This window comes from Ursus maritimus, unplaced genomic scaffold, assembly GCF_017311325.1.
Source record: "Ursus maritimus isolate PB19 unplaced genomic scaffold, ASM1731132v1 scaffold_27, whole genome shotgun sequence".
Lineage (NCBI taxonomy): Eukaryota > Metazoa > Chordata > Mammalia > Carnivora > Ursidae > Ursus > Ursus maritimus.
The window spans coordinates 24,378,491-24,399,516 of NW_024425230.1; the positions used below are offsets into that span (position 1 = coordinate 24,378,491).

The window sequence follows — 21,026 nt, forward strand, 5'->3', positions numbered from 1 at the left end:
TACGAGGGGTCACGGATGTGAGGATTTGGGCAGCACCTAGGGCTCCCTGGCTCAGCCTGGCCAAGCCTCCCGCCTTTGTCGGATGACTCCAGCCAATCTCAGCCGCGCAGACACCTTAGCATTACATATGCACAGCTGGCCTCCTCGCCAGGCTCGCTGCAGACGCGCACTCTTGCTCCTGAGAGCCGGGGAGCACCGCAGCCTAGCGGCTCCCCTAGAAGCCTCGGCTGGAGCAGACCCCTGCTGCCGGCTTCCTGGGACCCTGCCGGCCCCTCGGGGCCACTGGCAGCAGGTCAGCCCCCATGAAGCCGTCGAAGGCATGCCAACGCTACAGAAGCGTCCGGAGAAAGCCCAGCCAGCACTACCTCTACCAGGAGTCCCTGCTGCTCAGGTGAGTGGGTTCCCTCCACCTGCCGGGCGAAGGGGGCTGGTGTGCGGAGGAGCAGAGCCCGAGTCACCAGCGCCCTGCCTGCGTCCGACCAGAGGACAAAGTCCCCATCCCGCTGCCCTGTCCCTCAGAATGAACTCAGAAACTCCTTTCCCTGGGCTTTTGCACAACGGGGCCGGCCACCTTGACAATGTGCACAGGGAGAGAAGGCTCTACCTGCTTATTGACCAGGGGACCCGAATCCAAGGTACCCCAACCTGGCCGAACCCACAGGCATGCGTTTTCTGTTTTCTCTCTGTTGACTCAATCTGCGATGTCAAGAGAGCAGATAATACATCTGTCATAATAAATAAGGTGTCTGTTGGGAAAGGCTTCGGGCTAGGAAGAAGTGGGGGAGTGCTGTTTGAATCTGTTAGGTATTTATAAAGGTATATTAAAACCTCCATTAATTTGGAGAAATTGGAGAAGGTTCTCCTATGAGTAAGTAAAAAACCGTCTGAATCAGGGAAGAGCAAAGGAGTTATTTCCTTTTACTTTGACATGCATCATTGATCAAGCAGCAGAGCCCTCCTATCCTCCTGAAAGTCCCATTAGGGTTAGCGCATCAATTGTTATTGGGAATAAATGTTGCAAATGTGGGAAAATGGTTCTCCTACACAGTAACTCTTTCCCTGTGATATCTGCCCACATAAATCTGCTCGGCTACATTCTTGTTTCTAGACGTTGCTGCCTGTTCTGCCTCCGCTATCTCAGTTTCCAAGAATGGAAGTGGGCACGTGGGGGGGGGGGTCCTCTGGATGACAGCATTTGGCTTTTCTTTATTTTGCCTCCAGGCAAAATGGGGGACAGGGAGGAGCCCAGTCTCTGAAATTAGTGATTATTTCAATAGCCTGAAATAGACATTGTTTTGCCATCAAAGAGGCTGCTATTCAGGAATTGTTCATAAGCACCCTCTTGTCTCCTTTTATGACGTCTTCCGATAAAACCTTTCATCCAGAGAAACCATTTTCTTTCATTGACCCGCCAAAGTGACAGACTCCAATGAATGTGCTTCAGTGTTGCCCAAGATTGCCAAATTCTCCCTCTGCCTCCCCGGGTCCCGGTCCCTCTCCCTCTATACATACAAACTTCATACAGATGACCCAGGGGCAGCAAGATGCTGAACGTGCCCCGGGCAAGATCTTTGCTGGAAGCAATTCTACTAATCAGATTTCCTCCTTAATGCCTCGATCCATTCAGCAACTTGGATGACAGCTTTAATGCTGATGAGACAGGGGACAGCAATGATCCAGAACAAATCTTCCAGAATATACAGTTCCAGAAAGATCTCATGGCAAACATTCGCTGCAGACCCTGGACCATGGCACAGAAGCTGGGAGCACTGAGGTAAGGGCTTGGACAGCCAGTATTGATTATTGCAAATACGCTTTCCACGAAACCGCCCTGTCCTGCCCCAGGAAATGAGCACAAAGACCACATGAGAGTGGCGGGCAGGCACTCTGGATCTGACGCAGAGAAGTCACAAGGGCCTCAGGTGGCCAGTATCTCTGTGAGTGTGTGTGTGTGTGTATGTGTGTATGTGTGTGTGTATGTGTGTGTATGTGTGTATCTGTGTGTGTATGTGTGTATGTGTGTATGTGTGCATGTGTGTATGTGTGTATGTGCGTATATGTGTGTGTATGTCGTGTGTATGTGTGTATGTGTGTGTCGTGTGTATGTGTGTGTGTATGTGTGTATGTGTGTATCTGTGTGTGTATGTGTGCATGTGTGTATGTGTGTGTATGTCGTGTGTATGTGTGTGTATGTGTGTGTATGTGTGTGTCGTGTGTATGTGTGTGTATGTGTGTATGTGTGTGTATGTGTGTGTGTATGTGTGTGTATGTCGTGTGTATGTGTGTGTATGTGTGTGTATGTGTGTATGTGTGTGTATGTGTGTATGTGTGCCTTCTGTATTGTGGGGACCACGTATTTGAGTTTGTGATGGCCAATCCAATTGTGGGTGTGTATGTGTGTGTATGTGTGTGTGTCGTGTGTATGTGTGTGTGTGTGTGTGTGTGTTGGTGGAGTTTGTGGTTTTCTACCTTCCTTTCAAACACTAGATGTTAGCACTGTGTCTCGAGGTGAACAAAATAACCAAACTCCCCGGAGGCAAGTCTCTAAGCCGGGATGAAAACAGACGGTAATTCCACCTGCTGGGCTGGAAATCTGGGGGGAAACCAGATTCTGTGGGAAACCAGGTAACTATGATCCTTAGAGTCACACCAGGGAATCTGTTTAGATAACAGTGAACAGCCAAAGAGTTGCAGACAGGTTGCTAGTCCTGAGCTATGTGCTGTTGGGTCACTCTCTTAATTTCTTGGCCACTTTCTTTCTCTTTAAAGTTGAGGCGATGGTGTTGAATGGCACCTGCAACACTGTTCAAAATGTGCCCCGTTAAGCAAGCAGGGGTTTGGTAAAGACCCAGAATCCCCGATTGCTCTTAGACCTGCCGAACAGAAAGTATGGGAGAGGGGGGCGGGTATTTTTAACAGGCATTCAGGTGGATTCTTTCGCCTACTGAAGTCTGAGATCCACGGAGAGTCCCAGGGTTAAATGGGATGAGCCGTGTGAGCGCCTCGAGCGGTCTCTGATACAGGGTGGTCACCGCCCGCCAGTGAGTCCTGATGGATGACGCTGCTGCCCGGGTCACAGCAGAGGGAGTTAATTGAACGGTCTCAATGAGCTACTCTGACCTGTTAAGTGGACCTTCCTGGAGAAACAGACCGCAGCCTAATCATCGGGCACCCGGCGAGGCGAGGACAGGCTCAGAACCTTGTTAGCGCCCTTTCCAGAGGCCAAGCACGCAGCCCCTCCTCCCCAGGTCTGCGATCAGGCTTCGCATTTCTCTCCCATTTAATAGCAGCTTTGTCGGCTCCCTCGTGCATCATGCTCTTGCAGGTGGCCCAAGATGCAGCCGGCCCTCAGGTGGCCCGGCAGATGGCTAAGGGTGCCTGTCGTGTCTAGGCTCAGCAGTTTCTGGTTAATCCTCCTTGTCTGATACCAGCCCCCCCACGTCTGGTTCCTTGAGTGGGGATGGCAACTTCAGATAGAAGACCGATGCTCAGAGACGTGAAATGGCTTGCCCCAGGATGCACAGCCTCCGAGAGCGGCCCTGAGCTTTGAACCCCGGGCTCTCTGACCCCAACACCCACGTTCTGTTGAAACAGAGGAACTCCGCCAAAGGAATCATTAGGGCAATTTATCCCAAAACAAAAAAAGGTCATGTGTTGTATCTGAGTTTTTAAAAAATCATGCAGAAATGCCACTGCTGATGGCTGATTACTGGTTAGCAGGAGTAATTAGTAATTACTAATTAGTAATTAATGATCATTAATTATTGATAAGACACTAAGTCTTTTCAGCCTGCAGGCAGAGCACAGCAAATGATCACTTTTCTGTCAAAAGGGCAAACCAGGCCCTGGGGCTGACGCCTGGCCGGGGGCTCAGCCCGGGCGCCGACAGGGCCACATTGGTTCCCCGGGGCCGGCGGTCAGGCCCTCAAAGGCGGCTCGGCCTCTGAGCACGCCCGTTTATCATGCCCTGGGCCCCATGTCTCCTCCCTGGTCACCTTGAGAAGCTCCTGGAGCAACGTCTCCCTCGGCGAATTTGCCGAGGAGGCATCTGGAAAGCACAGAGACCACTGAAGCCTGACCCCGTGAGGAGCCAGGGAGGGGGCGTGGTCGCAGAGAAAAGCAGGAGCCCTCGCTCAGCCTGGAGGAGCACTGTCCGGGAGGCCAGGGCACAGGCTCGTGTCCCGCGCAGCGAAGCAAGTGCTCGGTGCCCTCAAGTCAACCTGGGTCCATGAGGAGGTCCAGGTGTGGTGGCTCCCCCCTGGCCCCTCAGATCTCATACTCTCACCACAGCCGCTCTCCGTCGCCCTGTTAGCCCCAGGCTCTTCCAGCTCAATGACTGTGTCTTACGTACCTCTGTGTCCGGCCGTGCTTGACCCAAGTCAGTGTGCAGAAAACGTCTGCAGGAAGAAAATTATAAATAATGAATTGAAATAAATTATTCCACATGTACAGGCCTCCATCTTTTAGATGCTGGGCAGGGCAGAGCATCAACCCTCACCCCTGCCTGCATTTGTGGTTCTATCTGGAATGAAGCCAGGGCATGGGCAGGGCCAGGGAGCCGGGAGGGGCGGCAAGGAGGGCCCAGCGCTCCAAAACCCAGCGAGCACTCTGATTAGCTTGCGTCTCACTCGGTGGGAAAGGGAGTCAGCTAGTTTCCGCGTCTCTCAGGGAAAGACTTGGAAGCAGTGGGTGTTGCTAAAAGGCTGTCGGGGTGCACATGCAAGACCTCCCTAGCAGCGACCGGGGCTCTCCAGGGAACCAAGCCTTTCAGCACCAAGCATGATCAAGAGGAGGGGGTATGGCCACGGATAACGAGGGTCTCATCAGCGCAGCGTCAGATGAGGTCGCCCTGAAGGTGACATTCACCTCTAAGGGTCCTTGACTGCCGTCTGTCCCATTGGTGCTGACATTGATTGTCGAATCCTGCTGTCCCTGCCGGTGTGGATTTAACCATCTATCCCCGTGGAGAACTCAGTGCATTTCAGGGATTAACCATTTAGGGGGGGACCTCGGCTCCGCTCACCAAAGTGGTCAGTTAGCATGTCAGCAGTCTTTGTGGGCTGAATCGGGTTCTTTGTGGTTATGCAGACACCACCCTTTCCTCCAGACAGGTTCTCCGAGACTAGGTCTGACTTGGACTTCCAGAGACGAGGCTGCCGGAGGAAGGCTGCTGAGGTTAAGGGGAGGGGTGAGACCCCCTAGTGGTCACTGCCAGGACTCCCCCACCAACCCGCTCATGACTGATTCGCAGACAACAATCAGGGAAGGGCTTCAGGAAATTCGTTGCAACTCATTTCATCATTGATCATCATTTTCTAAGAATTTATCCATTTACATTTTTTTTTCAGAAAGTATTTTTTAAAGGAGCTTTCTGGTGGCCAGAGGTCAGGAAATATCACGGCATCTTGTCCCCTCACCTTTTGGCCACCTGCTCCTGTCGCACTTTCACACATTTTGCCAAGATAGCGAGTATGATAAAATCGTGCTCACTGCTGTGTTTTTCTTCTCTCAGGCGAGCTAAGGAGATTGTGCTGAAGTTTGAAGGGAGGCTAACCAGGACCCGCGGCTACCAAGCGGCAGGTGCCGAGGTGAGAGCATGTGTTCACGGGCACTCCCACCCCCTCTTGCGGTCCAGGGGCCAGGGAGTTGCGTGCCACTGTGCCTGTCACTGTACACGGGCTGTGCACATCCGTCCTTGCAGCCGAGAGCAGTGCCGTGAGCTGCAAGGTCTGCACGTCCCAGAACCTGGAGCTTAGTCCCGGATGTGGTCACCTGCCAATGGTACATGACCCTGGGTGAGCCTAACTCACCCGAGAACAGCATCTTCCCTTGAGAAATGACCCAGCATCCTTCCTGACTTACTCCCATCCATATGTGTAGGTTTTTTTCACTGCCCGTCTTGTAATGAGAACGTTACTCATATATTCCAACGCTCGCTTTATAATTCAGTGCTAAGGTTTGGGTTTGTTTGTTTTTTCCATTCAGTTCCTTAAAGCTAAACTTTAATATATACTGAAGTTATCTGTTGAGAGTAATTTTCATAAATGTTTAGAAGACAAAGAAAAAAATCATGCCCTTATATAGTATCTTTTTTAAAATCTCATATTCCAGTTACTGAATATATAATTCTCACTGAGAGTAATTATAGTATACAGCCTTTTTGTCTTGCTTCCTTTTTCACTTAACCCCACACGTAACAGAAGGATTTTTCCATCTTGCTACGTATTTTTTACACATACTGTTGTCCATGACAGATAAACGCACATTAACTTAATTAGTTATTTGCTGGTGAATATTTAAGTTGTTTATAATTTTTCATTATTATTAATAACCCTGCAAGGAATATCTTTCCACATATTGCTTTTCCTACCTTTTATTGAATTATTTTTTGAAAGATTTTATTTATTTGAGAGAGAGAGAGAGAAAGAGAACACGCACAAGTGGGGGGGGAGGGAGAAGCAGGCTCCCTGCTGAGCAGAAGCCCCCCCCCCAACCACGGGACTCGACCCCAGGACCCTGGGATTATGACCTGAGCCAAAGGTAGATGCTTAACTGACTGAGCCACCCAAGTGTCCCCTTTTCCTACCTTTTAAAATACCTCTCCTAGGATCAATATCAGAACTATAGTCACCATAGAAAAAAAATATAATTCATTTTTTTGGCTTTTGATAAATATTAATAAACTATTTTCCAAAACCCTTTATAGTCGATCTTGACAGATACAAGTTTACTGTTTTCATAATATTCTTCCCAATATTGGATATTGTATTTTTTTAAAGTCTGCTATACTTTAACAGACAAAAGCTGACCGATGCACTCCTTTTAGATTCTCTGAAACAAAAAAAGGATTCTTAATGAGGTTTACATTAAAGCTGGCCGTGAACTTTACATAGCTGAAAAATTATAAAATCTCAAAAGTTCTCCGAGGTTCTGCCTTGGCTGTCCCCTTACTTTCCACAGACTCGGCCTGAAAACTCGAATCTAACCCGTGACCAAGATTACCCATGACTGCTTATGCCTGTCACGCTATGATGGAGTTTATGGAACAAATACAGAAAACAAGTGTATCTCTTGAGTAATGAGCATATGTGCTCCCTTCTTATTTCCCCTAAACAGACAGGATGAAATGCTATTGGAAACACTTGGAAATACTAACAGGACCTTCACTTGAGTTCAGACAACCTGTCATATATAACAGTGAAAAGTAAGATCAATACGATTAAGATGTAATTTGATGGGGGCGCCTGGGTGGCACAGCGGTTAAGCGTCTGCCTTCGGCTCAGGGCGTGATCCCGGCGTTATGGGATCGAGCCCCACAACAGGCTCCTCCTCTGGGAGCCTGCTTCTTCCTCTCCCACTTCCCCTGCTTATGTTCCCTCCCTCGCTGGCTGTCTCTCTCTCTGTCAAATAAATAAATAAAATCTTTAAAAAAAAAAGATGTAATTTGATAACGGGCTGAATTATTAGGAGCAGGGTGACTACAATGAGAAAGGGAATCTGAATGTTCAGCCTCACCGAGAGCTTGCCCCAAGGCTTTCCATGGTGCCAGGCAGACCCAGCTGCCTGCCTTTCTAGGAGCAAGGGCCCCACAGAAAGTGGTTCGATCCAATTCAGTTGAACCCACGTGCCACGCTTTGTTCCAGGCACTGGGGTGACGAAATAGTCCAGACTCAGCTTTCTCTGCTTTCTGGGGACGCAGTAAAATGCCCAAGAAAAGCCATCCGCCCACCCGTCTTCTTCACGCTTTGGTTCTTCCCCTCCCCAGCTTCAGAACTGTGTTCCTCCACCTTTTTTTACACCAGGAATTTTGATATGAACCACTAGGGATCAGCATCCGCTCCAGCTGCCAGGTAGAGAAAACAGGTGTCTAGCCAGCTGGCACACTGCCTGCAGCCCATCCAGTTACAGCCCTTGGTTTATACGCTGAAGATGATAACTGTTTTCCAAATAGTAAATTTTGTGAGCTACCCACTCTCCATGAGTCCCAGCACTGAGATCGTGGTCCCACTCATAGAGCTGCCCACACAAGGCAGGCTGGGGCGCCCTCCCTGTTTCCAGCCTGCAGCCCCCGTTCACATGGGTCTCCACTCGATTCCAGCTCTTTACAGACAGTCTGCCTTCAGCACCAGAAAACGTCTGTGTTTCTGAAGGAAGCCAGGTGTGCATGTGTGAGACCACCGGGACCCCAGAAGTCACTCCAGCAGGTGTCAGGACACTCAGGTCCCTCTGCCATTGGTTCCCCGCTCTGACTTTGGCTTTCAAGTTCAATTCTCAAGATTCCCTCTGGTTCTAATAGTCTATGTCCTTTGTGTCTCACACAATACCAACAAAGGAGGTCACCCTTCCTGAGAGCCTTCGTCATGTGACTTGGCACCTGCCCATGATGGTAGATAGACTGACAGAGCTCCTGGCAGGTCCTCCTGCTTCCTCCCTGCACAGACCCCAGTCATCCACTCTCTTCCACACAGCAGCCAGGCAATCCTTGAGACAGTAAACTGCTCATGCCAGCCCTTACCTAAAATATAGATAGATAGATAGATGATAGATAGATAGATGATGATAGAGAGAGTGAGAGATACATAGATACACAGATAGATACATAGATAGATAATGGATACATAGATAGGCTTTCATTACACTTAGAATTAAATCTAAGTCTTTCCCATGAACTACCTGGTCGGGGCATTGCCTACCTATTGGATCTCACCCCACTTCCCCCTCTTCCATCCTCTACTGTAAAATGCCCAGCACGTGCTAACTCACGCATGTTACTGGCTGCCCTGCCCTCCTAGATAGCTCCTCTACCAATTTATTCTTGTTTGAAATAGCAATTCCTTTTCATTCAAGTCTCAGCTCCCCAGATGGACCTCTCCTGATCCCCTCGTTTAATAGAGCTTTCTCCTCCAGTCCCAATGGGCCATGTCCCCCTGTGGCGTTGACTCGTCTGTTGCTGCCTTCCCTCTACCTGGATGCGAGCTCTGTGCCAGCTGACGTCTCCTACGTCTTGTCCATTTGCAGCCGCGGTACTGGAAACACACGTAGGTGCTCAGTACACGCTCTGGAAGAATTTATTTTTCATAAACTGTAATACCTGTTGCTAGAACACCTTTGTTCTAGGCAACTTTACAGGCTGTTCCAAAGAGGAAAGGATGAACTTTTTCTTATTTTTGGTACCCAATAACCCAGGCCCACAATTAAGACCTATTTCTTCCAAGTTTGCCTTTTGGTTTTGCTTTGTTTTGATTTTGCTTTGCTCTTAAAATCTCAAATCATTTCAGAGTTTCAGGGCTTTCCATGGAGATTTGGTGCAAATCAGCAGACAAGCATATTTTCCCATGCCTTATCGAATCTTGGCTGTCAACAAATCACGCTTTTCAATCACACTTACCTCTCGGAGGCCCCTTCAGGAAGCTGGTGTAGACTTGCATTACCAGAATGAGTGTTGGGGTTCAGTGCCCCTGACTTCTCTCATGAGGAGGTTTTGCATCCCTTACCTACAAAAGTTACTCAGCTTTAGTGTGTGAAATTCTCATTGAAATTCAACCAAAATTTAAATTGAAAGAGTAACTCTGAATACCACTGATTGAATCCTGCTTCTCATCCAGACGAGGAAATTGAATCCCAAAGAAAGAAAATCCCTTTCCCAGGAGCACATAGTAGGATAGCGGTTGAGCTGGAGCTCGAACTCAGGTGTGGGGCCCCCCGCCCAGGGCCTCTGACACTTGGGGACTTCACTCACAGTGGGCCAGAGACTCACTGCTTTCCAACACCAAACCTGCCCCCAAGGCTGTTTGAGCACCCTGCCTCTGCACGCCGTAGGGGAGGAAAGAGCAAAACTTTGGTCTTCCCCACCGGGCTACAGCACGTAGGCTACGGGGAAAATCTCGGGGCAGCACGAGGTAGGCTCTGATCAACATTACAGGGATAGCGATTGCTGTGAGCTTTACCGAGAGAAGGATCTATTTCTCTCTCCAGAGAAGCTGCGTGAACTCATCATGGGCGTGGTTAGGTTTGAGCTGGGTCTGGAACCATGAACAGAAGACGAACAATTGCAACGTCTGATAAAATTCAAACAGACTTTCATTTACAAGCAGCCGTTCTGGCCTTAGCAGACACGTCCCGAAGGACATTAGCATGCGTGTCTGCGTCAGAACCATGTGCTGTCTCAGAGCTCAGAATGCTGTAATTACATTTGCCGGCCTTCTTTCTGCAATGATATCATTTGCTTCCAACACAAACCCAGATTGTTTGTGTGTTAAAATGAACAGCCTGCCAATATTGTGGGAGAGCCGAGCCAGTGTCAGGGCACATTCCACTTTATTCTCCTTGGAGGAAAAAGAAAAAAATAATAAAGATTCTGAACTTTTGGTAATTGCATCTTAAACACACAAGACAAATTTCTAGATCTCGCTGCTGGCAGCAGTGGCCGGGAGAGAGGCGGGGAGACAAACACAGATGCAGGACGGGAGGTGCGTGAGGAGCTCACATTCAGGGAGTGTTCTCGACTCCTCGTCCCCAAAACAGGGAATTAGGATCCCCCGGGTGGGCAGTTTGCTGGCCATGTGGACTCCTGGGCCCCACTCTCAGAGCGGGGTCAACTGGGTGCATTTGGACATTACTCCTCAAGGAATTTCCACTGCTTTTAGTCCCCAGAGCAGGAATGGGAGGAGTAAGGCCGGTGTGACCCTGGAGCATGGGCACCTGGGTACAGACAGCACAACTCAGAGCCCGAAGCAGGTGCCCTTCCCCGAACGGGAGCGCGGAGGAGACGAGGGCGCTGCTTTGGTCCTAGTATTGCCCAAAGTCCTGCAAAAGCATAATTGAAGGCATCGGACAGTGTGTGTGGGAGCCTGTGCTCCACTCAGGACCTTAGCATCCCAAGTCACTGCCACGTTGACAACTGTGAAGTTCTCTAACCCCACTCCCTCCTTTTCAGCTCTGGCGGAAGTTTGCACGCCTGGCCTGTAACTTCATGGTCATGTTCATTCCCTGGGAAATGAGGATAAAGAAAATTGAGAGTAAGTGCGGGCGCGCGGAGGAGTGGGGCAGGGGTGCGGTGCCAGCAGCCCGAGAAGGGGCCGGGCGTCCCGGTCCCCACACGGCGCCACCACGGCCACGGTCACGTGGTGTGGAGCGGGGCTGGACATGGGACAGGGCAGGGAGGGGGGGATGGAAGACATCTGTCCCACTGCTCCTCCTGGGACGATAGCCGACCCACATTCTCTGTGGCTCTGCTTTTCTGGCTCTCCATTCAGAAGCAGACCCAACAGGGACCCTGAAGGATCAGGTGAAAAACAGCAGAAGAGTGAGCAATTGCCAGACAAAACCTCAGAGATGAGCTTCTTCTTCGAGGCGACTGTAACCATTCAGAAAGCATGGTCTGAAAAATAAATAAGCCACCTTCACGACATAGTCACACACGTAGACACACAACACACACGCACACGTGACACACGCACACGTGACACGTGCCAGAGAAGGGCGGGAATAAACCTAACAGTGAGTCTGTAGTGAAGGAAACTGTGAGATTGGGCCTCAGGTATTTCCAGAGTCTCGTGCCGAGACATAGGATGATTTAGTATTTGGAAGACGTGGATTCTCTCGACATCAGTTTACAAGTTTAATGCAATTCCAGTAGAAATCGCAATGTAATGGGGTTTATTTTTTGTACTCAGCAAAATGATCATTAAGACTTATACGGAAGAAACACATCAAAAAGACTCATCCAAAAAAAATTTTTTTAAGAAAAACACAAATGAACTCACATAACCAAAATGTTCAAACATTATAAACACTGCAGCAGTTGAACCAAGAGGACGCTTAGACCCTTCCCTGTCGGGTTCCAGGAGCTATTAAATAGAAGATAGAGAACCACTCAATAATTAAAGGAAATACAGAGCATGTGATCACAGAATGCAAACCTCTCTGTGAGAGTAAAGAAGGAAATCATCAAGGAAAATAGCACTGTATTTAATTACCCACAAAAGACATTGTACATACCCTAAAACAACAAAGCTAAATGCTGACAAGTGCAGAAACAACGGTTTTCAGCATTTCAATGGAAGTTAGTGTTTTTTTCCTACACAGTGGGTGGGAATGTACATTGGACCAGCATTGCTAGGGGAAAGTTAAAATTTGTAACCAAAGCCTTCATAATGTTTGTGCTCTTTGATAAAACTCTCCCATTCCCTAACAACCAGAGAAACAAGACCACAACACAATCAATGCACAAGGACCACGTTGGTGCCCCACCCGGATTTCTTGGCCGGTCCAGCTTTTCTGCTCTGGGTGTCCGTGCTGTGACTCACAGCTGCCCCCTTCCCTGGAGAATGGCCCTGGGCCTGCACTGTTCCAGCTGCTGGGCACACATCACCTGCCCCCTCCTTCCCCCTACCCCATCCTGGGCCCCAAGAGAGGGCCTAGAGGGAGGCAGTGCCGAAATAAGGGGAGTCAAGTCTGGCTCCTTGTGCAAAGTGGACCAACTGTGTTGTGCATTTCGCCTTCCAGGGTCCCCCAAGAAGTCAGGCTCCAGCAAAGACCACGTGCTTGCTTAGCTCTCCACCCCCTCCACCTCCCCCGAGCCTCCCCTTCCCCCCACTCCCTTTCTCCAGAGAGCACGTCCTCAGTGTGTCACGTGATCAGGATCTCTTCCTGGGGCTCTGCTTCTAGGAAACCTGCCCTTGAAGGGAAATTATGCATTGCAGACTTACTTCCCCTAGTGAATCCCCTACCTCGTGCAAAGTCGGAAGCTTAAGTATCAAGTAGTGGGGATACGTTAAATAAATTACAGAAAACTCAGTTGATGAAACAACACAATGTATTTTATAGAATCTTTTTTGCATGAGAAAATGCTCGTAATACATTAAGAACTCAAGATGCCAATTTTATACAAAAAATCTACACATAGAGAATAAGAATGGGGGTCACACTAAAAGTTTACTAGAAACTCATTCTAGTAGTGATTTTAATTTAGTGAGCTCAGAATAGGTCATGTTTTTGTTTTCTTGGTGATGCTTTGTGTTTTCCCATTATTATGACAAACACAAACTAAATTTGAAGTAAAAATTCGAGAGATTTTTTTTTTTCTAAGGATAGCACAAATCACCCACATCCTCATCTCCTTTCCGTGCTCCCTTAGTTTCTTAGTAGAAGTTTGGGCTTGAATACACTTTTTTTTGCTTTAGAATAAAACAGAGATATAGAAAAGTTTAACTATCTAGAAAAGTTGTAAAGTTCCTGTAATTCCTTCACCCAGTTTCCCCTAATGTTAACACCTAGCAAATTGGTATATATCTTGAAATTAAGACAAAATAATTCCAAGAAAAATCCTTGGAATTCTCAAAACTATACAGAATGAAAAAACATATATCCAATTTTCAGAAGATTGCCGATTCTTCTGAACATATGTGAAATGTGAATTTGACAAGTATTTTAGGTGAATATGTCATTAGGGAAATAATTAAATTACAGTTTTCTTTTCCTGTGCTTATAAGTGGAAATACTAATGAGCACCTTGACCTCCGTAAATGACTATTTTGGGGGAACACCCCCATTGGTACAAAAATGGCATTCTTTGTCTTTGTCCTGATCCCCCAAAAATTGCAGTGTTGCTCTGCAGAGAACTTTGCACTGTGCGGATTTTATCCTGTTCATCCTGTTGATACTGTTTTCCCCTGTGGTTGTTGTCTGGCGTTTTTTTAGGTCACTTTGGGTCTGGCGTTGCCTCCTACTTCATATTCCTGAGATGGCTGTTTGGGATAAACATTGTGCTGACAATAATGACAGCTGCTTTTATTGTCATTCCAGAGGTAAGAACTGGTGTAGGGGAAATAAGAAGGGCCATCCGTTCAAAACAAGGGAGGCCAGCGCAGTCCTGTAAAGCGACAACCCTCCTTATCCTCGTGGGAAGGATGACCCGTGCGTTGATGCAGGACACAGCCAACCTCTTCCGTGAGGGGCCGGGTATCGAATAGTGGGGGCTTTGGGTGACCCCGCTCCCATCCCCCACGCAGTGTGAAAGATGATACACTAATAATGCCGTCTCTGTTCCAATCAAATTTTATTTATCGATATTTATGGATACTGAAGTTTGGCTGTCATAGCATTCCTAAGTGTCCCAATATATTCTTCTTTTGACTTTTTTTCCCAACCGTTTAAAAATGCAAGCACGATTCTTAGCTCTTGGACCACACAAAAGGAGGAGACAGGCAGGGTTTGGCGTGCGGGCCGGTTCACCCGCACCGCGATAAAATAAAGCCCACTTCTCAACTAAACTTCGTCCTCGAAGTAAATGGGGCTATTTCCTGTGCAGAAACCCAGTGACCTCGGAAATCCACCTGTAGGAGCCCAGCCAGAGGACACCCAGGCAGGCTGATCAAGCAAAAAGAAACTTGGCCCACCCAGAATGACTGTTCCGTTAGTGAGAATCAAGCAGAAAGACAGCCGCTAGAGATCTCGTACACGCAGAGCCTTCCCAGGACGTGGGGGTCTGGGGATCGGCCACCCCTTTTCTTCTGGTCCCCTCCTACCCCCAGAGGATCACGGGACATCCTGTTCTCTCTACCAGCTCATTGCAGGCCAGCCCTTCGGAAGCACGGCCAGCAAGACCATCCCCAAGGAGCACATGGCTTCTGCTCAAGACCTGGACACCGTCTGGTCCCTGGGGGTGAGGCTGAGGCTTGGCGGAACTCTCGTCTTGAGAGGGGGCTGGCCGGGCGGCAGCTCCGGAAGCTGGGCTGGGAGATGACGCTGACTGCTCTCTCGGCAGGGCTATCTGCAGTACTCGGTGCTCTTCTACGGCTACTACGGCAGGGAGCGAAGGATCGGGAGAGCTGGCTACCGGCTGCCCTTGGCGTATTTCCTGGTGGGGATGGCCGTGTTTGCTTACAGCTTCATCATCCTCCTGAAAAAGTATGGCTACTCAGTTTCTCTCCATATGCCAGGGATGATCTGAGGGATCTCAGTCTGGTCAGTAACTCGTACAGTTCAGGCATAACTGTACCCATTCTGCAGATGGGGAGACCAAGGCTAAAAGAGATATGCTCACTGTAACCAACACTCATTCGACATTCACTGCTTTGTGCCAGGTTCCATGTTGGGTGTGGAGAGACAAGAATCAATAGGCTTAGCTGCCGATGTAATTTCAGACAATTTAGTGACTGCACTCACAGAGACAGGAACAGCATGGTCTAAGTGACCAGAGGTTGCATCGTCCTTTGGCTTACGTGGACCTGTGACCTAGCTACAAACCCTGCAAGGGCCAGGCCCGTCTGTGTCATGATGCTGTTTGCACACCCAGTTTCTCACTGAGAGGAGGCACAGTGCAAGGAAAACAAAGGGGCTGGGGGTCAGGACTCCCGCATCATCCCCACCATGAGACCTATGGCAACTCCCGTCCCCTCTCTGGGCCTCATCTGTAAAATGGGCAGGTTGGCTCAGAAGACGGCCAGGTTCCCTGCCGGCGTTCACGTTCAGTGCTTCTATATTGGAGCTGGCTACAGCGTACGACGGGCAGGCTCCCAGCCAGGGAGAACCCGGCCCCTCCCCGCCCGGCTCACCTGCTACTTCCGTCTGCCTTGTGTGTCCCACTGTGTCTTGTCACCTGCCTCGTGGGGCATCTTAGCCCAGTGCAGATACAAGTGCTTGAGGTAAAAAACGATCCTTAACATCGCCATCCCCATCAAACAACAAAATCCTGAGGGGGTGTAGGGTGACCTGGGGGCCTTCGGTTCACAAGAAGCTTCCCCGCTTAGCTTCTGGGGGCCTCAAGGCCCCACCTGCAAGACATGCCCTTCGCTAGATGTTTCAGTTTAGGACACAGATGGAGGCAAACTCAGGACAAGGGACTACAGAGGGAGAGGATAACCGGAGAGACAGTCTGAAGGGCGAGGGACTTCCCCCGGAGGAGGGATGCAGACTCCTGCCTTCAGAAGCGTCTAAGGGGCACCGTGGGCTGGAGGGACCCGAGTGGCTCCCTGAGGTGGGGTCGCCGCGCCTCCATGGGCAGGACCTCCAGGAAGACTGATCGGCTCTAAGGGGAGTTTGACTTCACAACCACACTGCCCAGAGACGGGACAGGCTGGCCCGACGGGCGCACACACCTCGGTGACCTCCTGGCCGCCACAGTGGCAAGGCTGCTTGTCAAACGGGCTCAGCCCACAACCGGCCAGTGCGGTTTCCCCACAAGGGGGGGCTGAACCCAGCGCCCGGATGGGGCCGGCCGCGCGTTCTCATTCACACCAGGGCCCCGTGTGGACCGGCAGCAGCCCCGGGAGGACGGGACCCAGCTCGACCCTGCTGTCACCTGCCCCGTCCTGGCCCCTCTCTCGCAGGATGGCAAAGAACTCCCGAAACAGCCTGGCCAGTGCCTCCAATGAGAACTACACCTTCTGCTGGCGGGTCTTCTGCGCCTGGGATTACCTCATCGGCAACCCAGAGGCCGCCGAGAGCAAAACGGCCGCCATCGTGAACAGCATCAGGGTGAGTGGGCGACGTGGCGGGGCCGGGGGAGGTCAGGGCTCCTGGGGGAGGTGCCAGCGGTCCTCCTCCCGGTGCTCCCCGGGCAGGGTGGCGGCTCCACGGGATGGCCACCGCGCACCACCAATGCCATGGAACACACGAAGAGACGTTGCGAAACTCTTCCTTCTAAGTTTTTCATTTCGTTCCCCTTAAATTCCAGTTGGTGTATTTTTGATACTTTGCATAATGGATGGGGACCATATTGCCGGTAACTGCTGGGCAAATACATGCAGACGTGTAGGGGACGTGAGCTTTAGCGTTAGCTCGGAGGACGATGTCATCAAACCCGCTCGGGGACTTGGGTCTACTGAGCAGTGCAGACCGCTAAATATTGCCCCTTTGGGGTAAAAAAATCTAGATTATTTCACTCACATAAATGATGTGCCCTTTCACTCCTCTGCCCAAGCCCCGCTTTTTTCCCATCTACTTATTAGTATACAAAGCATTGATGTTAATAAAATCTCAATTAAAGACAGTAAGTCATTTCTTACTAGGAAATATTTCTAAAGATGTATGATTAATGACAAGGTTAAGCTTTTAATTCGGATGTGTCTTTTCTTAAAGGAGGCTATCCTGGAAGAGCAGGAAAAGAGGAAAAGCAAAAACCTGTATGTATGGACCCTCCCCACGCTCCATTCATTGATAAGCTATCTTAACTCGGTACCAAACTCACCAGCCGATCTCGATATTTTCGCACGTTGTCAGGCAGCTCTTCTTTCCCCTTAAAATCTGTCCTTCTAGGAAGGGGACACGTGGGAAGCCTGCAAAGCCTCGACAGCAGTATTTAAGAGGGGTTCCTCCCTCCTTCAATGGGGTGACAGGGTGAGAGTGCTGAAGTTGACCGATTTCTTTCACTTCGATGATAAAAGAGGTATTTTTGGTGCCGGTTCCTAGTTCACTGCAAAAGCAAAAGCTACCTTATTTAGCAACTGGTCCCTGAGGGCCTGAGACACAAGTAGCATCCCGTTCTTGTTGACGAGCCTTCCAAAGTGATGTCTCGGATCCGAACTCCTTCTCCGGGATTTGAGGGCTGCCTTAGAGAGGCGAGGCCCTTCTGCAAAAGAGAGCCGATGACACAGAAGGGCCAGTGCCCCGTCCTCACGGGACGGCCTGTCTGCTCTCTGATGTCCTCACTGGTTCTTGGTTCTTTAGCACCTTGAGTAGTTCCCACGATGCAGAAAGCCTGATGGAGCAAGGATGCGAGGGGGGAGGCAGGCTGTGGAGGCGGGAAGGACTCTCCCCAGGGAGCCGGATGAGGGGCTCCAGCCCTCCTTTTATCATTAGCTTCCATGACCTGATAAGGTCCCCTGGCCTTTCCAGGCCCCACTTCCTCCCCCGTGAAATGAGGGTGGGGCTCCATCCATGCTTCTCAGAGGGCAGAGAGCGCCCACCCATCCGAATTACCCCAGGGCACACAACGTGTAGACCACTTTGGCACCCACCCTGATTCCCCGAATTACAACTTCTGGAAGTGGGACATGAGAATCCACCTTGTTAGCAAACCTTGCAAAGCCAAACCTTGCCGGTGATTTTGGCGTTCCCTCAAATTTAAAAACTGCAGCATTCCAGTTCAAAGATGTGAACTTGGGTCGTGCATTACTATAAGCAAATGTGTCAACGGAAGAATAACGTGCTTCTCCTCTCTCTTCCTGAATCACACAAATCCTGAATCCTCCCGATTCTGCTAAAACTTGGGGAAAATGGAGGTGTAGTAGGCATTCTGGGTTATCCAGGATATTATCACAGGACGGGGAAGGAAGAGGGTAGAGACAGGGGAAAATGAACATTCGACTGGGGACTTCACCCTGCACCCATCACGTGCATTTTCTGGAGCAATCAGCCCAAGGACCAGCAGGTGCTGGAGGGGACACGGGGGACTATAGTGCATGACCCACCTGACCCTACCAATGACGTCAGCACGGTCTGGGGAGGAGAGGGAGTGAGGAAGCACCAGAATGGTATTAATGGGCCTCACTCTCGCTCAGATTTTCCATTTTATGTAAAGTTCTCCACAGAAGGACAAGGTGATGTTTATCGTTTCATTTGGGAGTAAGCTTCTTCCTTGAACAGATGAAGGGCCAAGAATCAGGCAGAGGGAGCTGTCGTGACCAGTCCAAGGTCACCCAGAGGTGGAATTGTGCTTTACAGACAGGAGGGTACACCTCTCCACACCCTTCAGATCCTCCCGGCCACACCTGGTCCTCCAGTGCCTGCCGCCGGGCGGGCCTTGCAGGGCTGTGTAGATGCCCCCGCTGCGTGCACAGGCCCTTCACCCCTCGCCGGTACCTGCTGCCCCAGGGCACCCACCAAACCCCCGACAGTGCACGTGCACGGGAATCTGGAGGCTGGGGGCAATGGTGGGGCTTCATGCTCAGGGAGCCACCCTTGACCAGCAGGGACATGAGCGATGACAAAAGCTTCCCTGCTTCTCTGTGGGCGGACCGTTCAGCGATGCAGCTCCCCAGCCCCTCGGAAGGCCCTGCAGTGGCCTCCCGCCGTGGCCAAGTCCACCACGCACCCTTGTCCTAACAGCTCCTCCTCCCGCCTCACCCCCAGACCTTCTGGGATCGTGACCCAAATAAACCACTTGAAAACAGGCCACTGCCTGAGGCTCTGCTTGCAGGGAGACCCCAGCTAAGACGGGCTCCAACGTCAGAAGCAGACGCCCTGAAAAGTCAGCCAAGTGGAGTCCATGAGTGTTGCCCAGTGTTAGGAAGGACGGGCAAGTCCCCGTTCCATCTCATGGCATCGGGCTGCTCTTCTTTTGCTCGCTCACCTAGACTAAAGCTACGACGTGTTTGTACACGCCGGGCCTGTTGTAGGAGCTGAGGCTGCAGCAGAAGTCTCCCCCCGCGCAAATCTACGTTCAGCGTCAGACTCACGACGTAGGGTTAAAGTCCTACCCATGGTAGCTGGTCAGATTCGTAAGTCACTGTGGATCCCTTAGGAAAGGAGGACTTTGGACCCAGGTGGGGGTGGGGTGAAGGGAAGGGCACTAGCTCTGCAGGGCAGAAGATTGACGGGACCGTGGACGGGTCCCGTTGCTACCTGGTGTCCGTGCATCGCGGCCCAGCGGACCGTCCTCACGCTGCCTCTCCCCGCAGGGTGGTGACCGTCTGTCTGAGGGTCGTCGCCAACATCCTGGTGCTTCTGTCGCTCGCGGGCAGCATCTCCCTCATCTACTTCGTGGTGGACCGGTCCCAGAGGCTGGAGCAGTCGAAGAAGGAGCTGACGCTCTGGGAAAAGAACGAGGTACCCGCCGCGCGACCGCACGCGCCCTCCCGGAGGGACGCCAGAGCAGCCTGGCCTCTCCTGCCATGTTGTGTCTTAGGCAGGCTAGCTAGAAATGTCTCCCTGGAGGAACTTAGTCCTCTGGTCCTAGAGCCCGAACTGCAAGGGCTTTGAGCCAGAGTGGCGACGCCAAGACCTGGCTAAATGGCTTTATTGGCCTCGATCGGGAGAGGTTCTCATTCAACACGGCCTCCAAGCGTCCATCCCATTGCTTACCTTTGCATCTTGCCGACTGTGCTGGGCTGGTCTCGAAAGGTGCATTTCCAGAAATGGGCTTCACCTGCAGACAGGCTGTGATGCCCGAACCGTTTCCACGGCACGTGTCACAGCTGGCCACGGGCCAGCTCTTGGAGGCCGTTTCTGTCTTTCTGAATTACAAACAGTGCTTCCTAAGCTTGTTTGTTAAAAGATCTCTTCCCTTTGTTTATGTGAATATCCTCATGACGGCAAATGGCCAAAAGGAGAGTTAGGAACCGTCTTATAATTCTTAATATTTGCAGTAAGACTGCTGTGTTCACTTTTCCTGCAAAGATTTGAAAGGCAGACGATGCACGGAGGCCCTCTCTCCAACCACTGCGGTGGAAAGAAGCGTCATGCACGGGATTTGTAAAGCAGAGCGTGTAGGTGACAGGATGCTTACACTTTAACCTCAATGTATGGTAGTTGTTCAGAATCTGAGATGATACGAGGTCATCTTTTCTCAGACCTCCTTCTATTTCATGCCAGTTCAGGGGGTTATGTAAATACGTGCTTGTGTGTTTGCAGATAGATCAAGTTTTTAAGGGCATATTCAGAAATTACGTCTTTCTTTGGCTCCCACCTCCCCGTTACCAGCAAAATGTCCTCTTTAAGTTACCAGAAGTGCAGACAAACAAGAGCCAAGTATAATCCTCTAGATAATTTCTCTTCCATGTACAGAAAGAATACTTGATTACATGTCAACTCGCCCCCTTTCCTATTTGTAATATTTGGGGTCACCTCCGTCTGCCACCCAAGATAAGCAGAACGGCAGGGCACTTGGGAAATGTGGCCAAAATGCTCGAGATTCCCCAGCAGCAAGTGTGAGCCTCTCGGATCAAAGACAACTCCTGCAGGAATAAGCCCACGACAAAGTGGCGGTGGCCTCTGGGAAACAGCTAGCTGGCAGGGATTTGTGGGAGGCTTTCCGTGTAGGAACCGCACAGCCCTCGGAGTGGCCGTGGACCAAATGGTAGAGC

General features: G+C 50.5%; 1 protein-coding gene across 1 annotated transcript in view; it reads left to right on the forward strand.

The window, feature by feature from the left end:
- Window positions 1-102: 102 nt before the first annotated feature.
- TMC3 (transmembrane channel like 3) overlaps window positions 103-21,026 on the forward strand; it is a 36,590-nt gene continuing 15,666 nt past the window's right edge. Inside the window, exons 1-10 of the mRNA XM_008687811.2 lie at window positions 103-391; window positions 1,628-1,774; window positions 5,513-5,588; window positions 10,937-11,018; window positions 13,702-13,808; window positions 14,567-14,665; window positions 14,768-14,910; window positions 16,332-16,479; window positions 17,083-17,126; window positions 19,623-19,770. Coding sequence (XP_008686033.2) covers window positions 303-391; window positions 1,628-1,774; window positions 5,513-5,588; window positions 10,937-11,018; window positions 13,702-13,808; window positions 14,567-14,665; window positions 14,768-14,910; window positions 16,332-16,479; window positions 17,083-17,126; window positions 19,623-19,770 — 1,083 coding nt within the window. The 5' untranslated portion in view covers window positions 103-302. The remainder of the gene's footprint in view (window positions 392-1,627; window positions 1,775-5,512; window positions 5,589-10,936; window positions 11,019-13,701; window positions 13,809-14,566; window positions 14,666-14,767; window positions 14,911-16,331; window positions 16,480-17,082; window positions 17,127-19,622; window positions 19,771-21,026) is intronic.